The sequence below is a fragment of the Nothoprocta perdicaria genome, unplaced genomic scaffold (assembly GCF_003342845.1).
Source record: "Nothoprocta perdicaria isolate Ctin4 unplaced genomic scaffold, notPer1 scaffold_106, whole genome shotgun sequence".
NCBI lineage: Eukaryota > Metazoa > Chordata > Aves > Tinamiformes > Tinamidae > Nothoprocta > Nothoprocta perdicaria.
Genome location: NW_020454161.1, coordinates 897,179 through 908,783, shown reverse-complemented (window position 1 = coordinate 908,783; position 11,605 = coordinate 897,179). Strand labels below are relative to the sequence as shown.

At 36.4% G+C, this 11,605-nt stretch overlaps 1 protein-coding gene across 1 annotated transcript; it reads left to right on the top strand.

The window, feature by feature from the left end:
- Positions 1–1,793: 1,793 nt before the first annotated feature.
- Positions 1,794–7,765, top strand: AGR3 (anterior gradient 3, protein disulphide isomerase family member). The gene is made up of 7 exons (XM_026045027.1): positions 1,794–1,899; positions 3,330–3,393; positions 4,184–4,236; positions 4,937–5,013; positions 5,286–5,349; positions 6,386–6,469; positions 7,232–7,765. Exons 1-7 carry the CDS (start codon positions 1,794–1,796, stop codon positions 7,279–7,281), a joined length of 498 nt encoding a protein of 165 aa, XP_025900812.1. The 3' UTR covers positions 7,282–7,765.
- The last annotated feature ends 3,840 nt before the right edge of the window (positions 7,766–11,605 follow it).

Genomic DNA, 11,605 nt, shown 5'->3' with positions numbered 1-11,605 from the left:
TGTTAATACAAATGCTAGATCTTATTATTAATATTTGATAGGTAGGCTGATGTTAAGTGTAGTTATTAACCTTCAAAGGGAGCTGTTAAAATTACTGATTTGTCAAGAATATAGTACTAGGTTGTAAGGACAGACTGCTATCAGTTAGTGGTCTGCACAAATACATTGGAAAATTTAAATGAAGCTTCCTCAGCCCCAAGCAAGCATAAAAAAAAAAAAAATCAGTTTCTCTTCTTGAAATGTTTWAAAAAAAATTATCAACCAATATCCATGATCTTCATTTGCTCTATGAAGGGAGAGACTTAATAAGGTCCAAACAAAACTCCTTTCTGAAAAATTGAATCAATGATGGCTAATATATAGAAGCCCGAGGTGGAAAATGTGAAACAAATTGCAGCTTTAGAGTGGCTATGCCATAGMGGGGCAAAAGGGGAACTGTTGTCAATGAGATTAAGAGGGGGAAGACATTATAGSGACTGCACTGATTATTTTAAGAACCCAGAGAAATTCCTTCAGCAATAAGGAATTCTTATGTTACAATTAAAAAGATTTTTTTCTTCTTAAGGTACAATTTTTMTTTCACTCCTTGAGTGGAAAGGGTGTGTTGGGAGAGGACATGTCTAAGTCAAAAGACTTTCTCAGCAGGTTATCTTATTAACTCATAAATCTAAACCAATGGAAATYGGAATGTCCTGCAAGAGGAGAACTAACAAGATGGCTGGATTTGCCTGCTGTATTCTTTAACTTGGTTCAAATCAACAGGTTCAAATCCACCTGCAACCGTGGCTTTAAAGATGACTGTAGCAGGAAGAAATAAGACCTAAATGAAATGAATTGGTTCAGAAATGTTTTTTTTTTTTTTTTTTTTTTTTTTTTTTTTTTTTATCCTTCTCCTGCAAGCTCTGCTTTGTGCTCTAACTCCTATCAGGATCAGAAGTTACTGCATTTCTTAGAGACTTTTGTCATGAGGAGAAGAAAATCCTTCAGAATATTCAAATACCTAGGAACATAAATGGGTTATTTTTAAAGGAGGAGTTGAGCTGAAAGTTAGTTCCAAATGCCGTGTACATTTTTTGTGTGTGTGAGAGAGAAACACCTGGAAATCAGAACAATGTTTTTACATCTGATTAATCTCTACACATCCTGGTTCCCAAACTGTAGGCCAAAATTTGACTGATGGTTTCAATATTCTGGAGGAATTTGCTGCCCTAAAGTGGATTCCAACAATGTGCAATCACTGGCTTGTTTGTTTTCATTTCTGTTTTTTTCTTTTTTTTTTTCCCCTATTGTATTAAGGGGTTTATCATGAGATACTTTTTGATCAGCAAATCTACTATTCATTTAAAAAACATATAACAGCATGGATTTTTTTTTTTTCCTGAAACTAAAAAACTAGCACCACAAACAACTAATAGCACAATAACTTGCTATACTCCTAACCCAGCGTTATGTCATTGTATTTGTTCATGATAATTAAAATTTGGATGATTAGTAATGAAACTGAAATGAATTYATTTCCTTGACCTGTTGTAGTGAAAATGATCACGGGCAGCCTATTTTTTGACAACTCAAGGCAGTGTTGGTAATACAGAGAGTTATGTATCTCTGTTTTAAGCTGTCTTTAACAGTAGGCATTGATAGAAATAATCAAAACCGCTTCTATAGTATAGGTTATTAGGAAAACATTAACGAGTTGATTTACTTTGCACCAGGTGATGAATCCAGGCAACTAAAGCTCTCACATTGCCTTTCAGTTCCCTTGCTGTGTTGAAAGAGATCTTCTTAAAGAAATAATGCTGCATTCGACGTTGGCCTTGTCCCTCCTGCTCATTGCCGTTTCTTCCAACCTTGCAATGGCAATCAAGAAGGAAAAAAGAGCTCCCCAAACACTGTCTAGAGGTCCTGTGGTTTTGCTTTATTTAATTAGCCTCCTTATCCAGCCAAATATGTCATCAAATATTTTTACGTAGAATATATCTGAAAGTGTGTGTGTGTATGCTTATATATGAGGTGTGTTTCTCTAGAGTTAAGTGGCACCCTAAATTGAGCATCTTCTTATTCCATGACTTTCATCCCTTTGGTTTGTCCTGAAGGATTTGGCTGAAGGCCTCATACAATGTGCATAACTTGTGTGGCTCCTGGTGACCTAATGCAGCCAATAACCTACACAGAGCCTCCCAGAGAAAGTGGCACTTCTGTAACTGTTAGTGAAAATTGTTTTTTTAATGTGTACCTGTTAAAATATATTTTCATATGGTAACTTGTAAGTACTGAAGCACAACTGCATAGCTCCAGTTTCCATGATACAATTTTTCCACATATCCATATTTCTAAAAAGAACAACAATTCAAACTGATTTTTTTAATGTTCTTTTTTCCTATATTGTATATATAGGATGAAATTGAGTGACATTTATGGAATAACCAAAAGGAATTTGCAGATCCTGGTTCAWAAATGCAGTTTCTTTTTAATCATACTATAAGTGTTGCATGATTTTGAAAGCATAATCACAAGAAGCAAGYGGCAGTTTTCTAGTCCTGGTTTCTGGTCCATTGCGATGCTGTAGAGTCTTGATCAATACCTGTAATGTCCACAGATGAAAGGGGAATATTTATGTTTGCAGTATTTGCATTTGCAGCACGGAGTTCTCCTGGCAGCCTAGCAAAAGGAAGCAATGATGCTCAGAAGCCTGAGCTATTGCAGGGAGCTGGTGTCACTGCAAGTCAAAGGCTTCAAAGCAACCGGACCACTCGCTTTTGGAGACTCGTGCATTGCTAGCTATGAAGCTGAGGACTCATTTGGATTTTGTTTTCCTGCAGATTTTTATTGTCTAATCTATTTTAAATTATTTAATTAAACAGAGTACTCTGAACTCCAGAGACTTAAATTCATGATTTGGGAGCTAATCCCAAAACAGTAATATGTAAAGCATATTACAATTTATCTGGTTTGACTTCTCATATTTTATTTTCCTCCATAAGATTTATTAGCTGTCTCTTTCTGTCATCCCCAGGGTTTACTCAGATCAGCCAATGTAAAGAATCTGAATCCTGATTTGGGGAAATATCAGTATTATGAAGGAGATCTAGAAAGTTTGCCAAAAGGATGTGAATTGTACTCTCTTCCAAATCAGGCTATTTTTAATTTTTTTAAAAATATTTTTATTTATTTTTATTTTAGAATAACCTTTAAGGAAATTTAGATAATGAAGTTTATATAAGTCTGATTATGTTTTATGAATCTAAGTTTATGTAGCTCTTTATATAAAATAAATATATATAAATTTAAAAATATATAGTCACTAGTTAATCCTTTTGTTATACTTTTAGGATGGGGAGATGATATTACTTGGGTGCAAACTTATGAAGAAGGGCTTTATCAAGCCAAAAAAAGGTAAGAGATTAAAACTTAGCTTGAAAAGACATAGTTGTTAATGATATAGTTGTGCTGTTATGTTATGTACTGCATGTTGTGCATGTTACAGTTATGTACTGTAAAGGAATCGAACAAATAAATCCCATTACAGTTGATCTACAGAGCACACAGTTTAATAAACCAGAGCTTGTGTGGATAAAAAGGAGTCAGGAGTTTTGTGGTCCTCAGCTCTTAGGCAAGTTTGAGTTTAATTCTGTACACATGATCAGTGTAGCCATTTGAATAGGCAATTATAAATGAAAATTATAATAGAAAAAAATACACTTCTTTCCATGGTGTTACGGATATCTAATTATTTCCTTAATGAACTACTTGTGTATCAGTTGCATTTTCTCTTGCATGTTAATCTTCCATCTCCAACTTTTCTCCAACACTTTATATGCATAACATACCTACCATTTCTCACTGGTAGTTACATATTAATTTTTCTCTGGGATTAAGCTGAAAATATATTTGAGGATTCATAACTTCATATTCCTCTGTGTCTCCACCACATTTCATTTTAGGCCATAAATGTGTAGTTCAAGCTATTGTTAAATTGAAGTACCAATGTTTTCAAAAGATAAAGCATTAACCTAGGGAAGAACTAAAAGATCTGTGTTCTTTTGATCTAAGAATTTTAGGTTTTTCCCAGAACCTCTGCATGCTTTTACTATGTGTTAGTATTTCTATTTGCTTTTTCCCAACCTGTTAGTAGAGTCTTACCTGTCAAATGAGCTAACTGTGTGTTTTGTTATTATTAATAAAGTAACAAGCCATTGATGGTCATTCATCATTTGGAAGACTGTCAATACTGCCAAGGTAATTTTTTTTTTTTTTTAAAGTTTTAAATTTATGTGGAGATTTTTATAAGAAACTGCAAATACCTATATGCTTACATGGTCCTCTCACAGTGGCTTTCCATGCCAAATGACTACATTATCCCATATGTGCTTACTCAGCAGTGTTTAAAGAAATAGGTGAATGAAAAGATAGCTGAAGAGCTAAGAATTTATTATTACTTACACAGATTCCACTATGAATGTGCCCCACAAAAAAAGATGAAAAATCCTTTCTGCTGCTGTCCTACTATCCCTGATACAGCATTCAGTTTAATTTGAGACACATAAATTTGCTACTGATTCATTGAACAGATTTAATATTGTTCAGTGCTTCTGAGCTGGTAATTGGAGAAAGAGACGAAGACAAGACTGCTGAAATTTATCTGGTATGAAATTTTTAAGAATAATACACTTTTGTCAAGCTGAGATATCATATCTATTGAAACTACATGCCTCATAAATAATAGAAGAGAGCTTCTATTTTAATAGTTGGGAAGCTCTAGAGGCATGAGTTGAAAAAATCCAAAAGCAGTGATAGAGCCCTGGAAGGAAGTGTCTCCTTCCGAATGTGAAATGACGGGTGTGAACAAGGGTAATCAGTCTCAGGCCAACCTTGTGGCTAAAAGCTGAAGAAGAGGCAATGACTGAGGTGGACTTCAAAATTATTGTGTTTTTTCCAGCATTGAAGAAGGCTTTTGCAGAAAATGAAGAGATACAAGAAATGGCCCAAAATAATTTCATTATGCTGAATCTAATGGTATGAAGGACTTGAGGAGGTTTGATTATTGTTTTTTGGTTGATTGGTTGTTTTTGGTCCATGTTCATGTTATTTTGTCTTTCTTTTTCTGTGTTTTCGCTAAATATCTTCTGGTATCATCATTCCAGTAGCATTTATGAGTGTGCATATGTAAACATAATAGTACTACCTCTTATACCTTTATCCACTGGTAGCAAACTAGTTTGCAGATGATGCTACTTTAGCAAAATTCCCCAAAATGTTTTAATGGTCAGCTTTGATTTCTCTGTCAGCATGAAACCACAGATAAAAACTTGTCACCTGATGGACAATATGTGCCTCGAATCATATTTGTAGGTATGTACAATATTTCTGGGTATTTTTATGTGGATTTCTGCATCTACATCACTGTAGGGACCTCCAAATGTATCACTTTAAAAGCTGGGGGAAATGGAGCAAGGGAGTAATCTCAAAACTTTCCACTACTGTGGAATGAATCTGGAAGTTGGGAAAGCTGAGTTCAGCGCTCTGTTCATTGCAGGCTTGCTTATGACCCAAGGCAGTTTGCTAAGGTCACATTCTGCAGGGTATCTAATTCCTGCTGGTTTCTTTGGGAACAAGAAGCTTAAATATTTATAAGCATATGGACTTTTATTGCACTTTGCTACATGATAGTTATCTTCTGAGACTTTGCTTACTGAAAATTGTCCACTATCTGACTGAAAGTAGACGTCTAGAGGGTAAAGTATATCACAGAGGTATTCAATAGTCAGTGTAGTCTAACGAATGATTTATCTCACTGTAAAGTTGCCTTTGCTGACCCTACAGGCAGCCTAGAGTTACTCGCTCAGTGGTACAAGCAGCCACACGTTAGTTGGGTGGGATGAAGCCCATCCTCAGATAGGCTTCATGACAAGAGTTGACAATTAACAAATTGTTGACAAGATTGGAAAGGGAACAGGATGAATGAGCTGTTGATGATCACTTTCTCCCCTAAAGAAGACATTAAGAAATATAGTTTTAGCTCTGAAGGCTCTAGGTAGGTCATGCTAATGTTGCATTAACTATGCATGACCCTTGTTATTTGTAAATCTGGTCAAACCGGTCTTTCCCAACGTAAYTCCAGAGCACGCAAGCCAGAATATTTTTCTTTAAAAATGGATGATGTATGTGATATCTATCATTTAGGAATAGCTGCATATGTAAAAGTGAGCAGCAGCAATTGTTCTGGATTTCTCCAAGGAAGGAGTGGTTGGCAGGAGAGAACGTAATCATTTTGTAGTTGTTCACTAAATCAGCACACATCAGAAACAGGTCSGTCAAAGCAATCCCTCCGTCGCCACTTACAGCGATGATGAGAGTGTACTCAGTGTTTAATACTTTACTTTTTCAGACCCATCTCTCACAGTAAGAGCTGATATCACAGGAAGATATTCAAATCGGCTTTACACTTATGAACCACAAGACATGCCATTCTGTAAGTGCCATCTGTTTTGGTTTTTTTTTTTACGTTTCATATTATAATTGGCCAGATCTACTCCATCTTCAACTGTGCTTGTGAATCGATTAAAACTTCTCTTCTTTCAAATTTATGAAGAAAGTACGTGGACATTTACAGTAAGTTGTAACAACCTAACATTCTACAAAAGCACTTGAGCACAACTATCCTTGCCCTGAATTCATTGGACTACTCAAGCAGGCAAAGATAGGTGCCAATTTACAGGATAAAGATCTAAACAATATCTAAGCAAGGGCAATACTGAGAGTCACTGTGCTCAAAGGTATCTAACTGCGCAATATCAGCAGCCAGAGGTGGGAGAGAATCAGAAGAAAAAAAATGTTGCTGGCTTCTTGGATGCCACCTAAGACCCACAGTCCAAATAGGAATGTGACTTTTCAGGTTGAGTAAGTCTTGACTCGTTACCATCTACCTGACAGCAAAGCAGTATCTCACCCCAAATAYGCACTTCACATGTGATTACCAGGTTTTCTGTTGAGAAGTAATGCTGTTGAAAAGAGCCTTGTCAAGTCCCTTTAAATTGAGTGCCTTGATTAGTGACACTTTTTACCTTCTGCTTCAGTAACAATGCCAACAATTCTCATCATAGAAAAGCCTAAAATACAACACAAAACCATAATTTAATTTCAATGTGAATAATTTACTAATCAAACTGGTTTTTTTAATTGTAAAAATGCACTTTAAGGTCATGTTTACAGTTCTTATTTATTATCTTTCCAGTAATAGAGAACATGAAGAAAGCACTACGTCTCATTCAGACAGAATTATAACCAGCAACAGTGGAATGACCATGGCCTCTACGAGGTGGAGCTGCACCAGGAAACTTGATGTTTTAAATATCTTTGCTTTTTTGTTTCTGTTAGCGTATGAACTCTTACCAAACAGCTTTGGTGTACAAGATTTCATGAGAAAGTTACATTATGATGTAAAGAACAAATACAGATTACTGTGCCTATTAGAAAACAAGATGAGAATCCTGTTAAAGGCTTTGAAGTTGACCATCTGAGTAACTGAAGGSGATGGTGTAAGACGCAACAACTTTGAAGTGTGCTTCATCAACCCAAACGTGGTTTCATTAAGTCACATCAAGTAACTACTGACTGAAAGCTATAACTAACTTTTTTCGTGTCTATCTGGTATTCATTAGGTAAGTTAGCAGCTACATCTCAGCTCCTCATTTATATTTTTTGCCTAGTGTAAATCTTTAGTGAACTCAGTTTTAGTCAGCTATGAATAGCTGAAAGCTATGAAAGCATTGAAGGAACAGAAATTAGCCAGCCAGTTAGACTGGAAGATATTATCAATTGATTCTGAAACAGCTTATATAAGAAAAAAAATGAGTAATTTAAGCTTAAACATATGAGTGGCTCTTTTTTACATTTAGTTTTCTTCTGTATCATTTTAGCTATCATTTCTGATAGCTGAAAACAGAACACACATTTCATGCTTAGTTTGTGATATCAAATTGCCGAAGAAAAAGAAAAAGTCGGCGAAGTAAAAGGAATGGAAGGAGATAATCCTAGGACTCCATGCCTGAGACCAAGCAATGCTTGTAAAATCTGATATGCAGAAAATAAGCAACCTTGCTTAGTTCTTTTCATTTAAATGTCACTTGAGGTATGGGAGCCTTATCACAGGCTCTTTCCTGTAGCATYCCAATGCTGCAAAACTCGTAGTTTTGTAGACATAATAGTGGCAATTTAGTAAGAGATCTGCATGTACGAGGTTTGCTTCACAAAATTTATCTAGACTCACTGCAAGAAAAGGCAGACACCTGATTATTACAAAATGTTTAAATCAATTGAGGTGGGAAATGGTTATTCTGACAATGTGTTTTTTTCACACGAACAAGACAGCAAATGATTCATCTATGACAAGGGCATGCATTGGTTTTGGTACAAAGCACAACTGTTGCTTTTCTGTGTTGTCTGCTGTTTCCCATAATACTGCCTAAACGCACATACAAAGGATAAAGGAAGGCTTTCTGCAGGACAGCTTTGTTAATTTACCATACGTAGTATTAACATATCATTTTAGAGTTTTATTGTGACTATCTGTGTCTTCATATAACTGTAAAATTGGGGCAAAGAAGTGTCATGTATACTAAAAGAAAAAAATATTAGTCATTAATAGTATATTATCTTCAAAATCTGTTAAAATCTTTTTAAACATATAGGAAACATAGGAAAATGCTAGAAGCACAATTAAACTGTTAATCACACTTCCTTAAATTGTGTTTAGATCTACTCAGTTATGCCCTTAATTTGCTTCAATTTATTTCATACTTAGCAATTTTCCAAGTTTTCGGTTGTGTGAACACCTCCTGTAGAGCATGGCAGAGACATCTGGGAGAAAGCAATATGAGCTAGCTGTAAAAGCTGACGGGTGATATGGGTCAAGAAAAGACTTTGCTTTGGAAAGGAGTACAGTGCTAAGTGAGTCAGGAAATGCCTAAGTATGGTAGAATCATAATATTACCAAAAGACTGCAAGGAAAGTGATTTTGCTATCATTCTTTTCAGGGAAARTTTTTCCTTCATATATTCACATTGGCCAAGATCGTAGGAAGTAGAGTCTTGGTACAATCACTCCAACTCAGACAGGAAATTAAAGGTAGAATAGTTCTATCCTCATCCAGTGCCCACTTCTTTAAGATTGAGAGTGAGGTCTCAGGCTTTAGAGGGATATTTGAGAGGGATGTTGGACTTGCATATATATATAAGTAGATGCACATATGCACAGTCCAAGCCATGGGTGATGTCCTATTTGTGCTCGTTGCTGATGCWACTTACGCTCAATGCTATTACGGTGCTGCAACAAAGAGAGGGAAGCCCCAGACAGCTTGCCTCCCACTGGTATAACTCAGCAGGCCTATCTGAGCAAGTCTATTTAGCTTGAATTGCCAGAAATTCTCTAAAAGCAACTTAGTTATCAGCTAAAGATACAAATCACTACTCTAGTGGAGGGAAACCAAGACCTGTGTGTTAAACTGAATGGTGCATGAGTGCAAAGCAGCAGCATATGCAGCAGCAAGGTCTTCCTTTATATTTACAGTTCAATATTAACAAGGTTATGGAGGTTGCTTTTGCCGCAGTTGAATAACTAATATGTAGCAGTTAGGCCTAGATGCAAGGTCACACTGGATTTGTTCTCTAGATAAGGTTGCCAAACTCTACCCACATCTTGTGTCTGTGGTTGCCTTCAGTGAATTTACTGTTCTGAGGAATCCAGAGGTGCAGCCTTTACTCTGGTTTCTTGCCTACCTCTGCTGAGTTCAAGTCAAGTTTATTCATTCTTCCGTGCTGATATCTATCAATAGCTCAGCTTAAAATAAGACACACACTTGAAGACATTTGCTTTGACTAGTTCAGGTTTAAATGAAAGTGAATATTGTTGTCATGCTTCTCTTTTAGTAGGTATGTTACAGCAGGTGAGATATCAAAATAGAAAACTAGCTCCTCAGAGATCAGATACATCCTATCAACAACACGTAGCTCCTGTGTATCTGCTGTGCTTTGCTCAATATGCACAGAGCTGATGTGTGTCAAATTACTTGCTCTGAAAACTGTACAAAATAAGGTTAGAGATTACATTTCTGTCAGTGCTTTCTGTGATTCATGAGCAGAGGTGCCTGTCAAGAACCCATGAATGTGGAAACCACAAAGTTTTGCAGCTCTGGACACTATACACTGCATAGCCAGACTGACCTCAGTGCTAAAACAGAAAATAAAAGGATAAACATTTCTTGGCACTGCAGGAACAATACCATGATAATTGCTTTCATTGTGGAATGAAAGTTAGCCTTAATATCAACCCCTCAAAGCTTGTAATTTTAACTTTTGAAGAAAATCGAGATTAATTAAGATCTTATGGATGCTGGTTGTACCTGTGACCTAGAATCCTTCACTGTGACCTGGAATTCTCCACTGAAGAAAGGTTTGACACATTTGAGACACTGAGAGGTTTTCACCCTCTTCTCCACTTTCTCAAATATCTAGATACATCAGGATGATATATCTATATATCATATATCATGAAATCAAGATGAGTTCTTTTCTGAAGTGCAGTCTTGAGAAATAGGACTGATTCTTCATGAGCTGTAAAGATTTAGATCCAGTCCTTTTGGTGGAGCTAGATATTCAGGTAAAAACACCCTGTATACTGCTTGACATTTTTTCTGTTCACAGCTTAGTTCAATATCCATCTTTAATTTTAAAATTCATGCTATCTTTCTGCTTCCTTTGTCATGGAGGTTATTTTGCCAGGTAGTACCTCTCTTGATAGAACAGAAACTCCAATCTCAAAATAAAGTCACGTTGTTCAGAGACAAAAATCACACTCTTGTAGCATATTCAAGAGAAGACAGAACCCACTTGATTCTTCTCCTCATATTTTTTCCCCCAAAAAATGGCTCTATTCTTCTCTTTTTTCTTCCTTGTGGGCTTACACGCCCCTGGAAACTCTATTTGCAGTATTAGTGGGCAGTTCATTTTTACTCCCATCTTTGAAAATAGGGTGGGGATCTTAATTTTCTTGATTAGCCTCAATTAATACAACCAGTATCATTTAACTTCCACTGTTCAGTTTACAGCTAAAGCAGGGGAATGAAAGACAGAAAATATGGGTGTCAGTGCAGAGGTTATTTTACAGTAAATCAGTCATGATATAAAAGACTGAGAAAACCTACCCGTGTAGGCTGTGTGATCACAATGATATTAATGGATGCATTCATGGATGAGGTGTACAGCTTAACACAAATCTGAGTAATACACAGAGTGACCTGTGGAAGTTTTGTATAAAAGATTTTTCTGAGTTCTGCCTTTGATACATTTTGGAAAGCAAATTTTATTGCCACTTGTTCACAAAGCCATACATACCTGCTTTACTCCCTGCACTTATCTGTCGTAATCAGACCAAGCGAAGTCAAACAAACGTGTGCTTAACGTCAGCGAGGTGAGGCACAGGAATCGGGGCACTGACGGAACAGGATCCTCCCTACATATCCGTCTCGGAGCAGAAAGGCGTTGGCTTTTCTAGGCAGATGGCTGATGTATTGGTCTGTGAAGCTAAAACATTTTCCAGTGCGCAAATATTT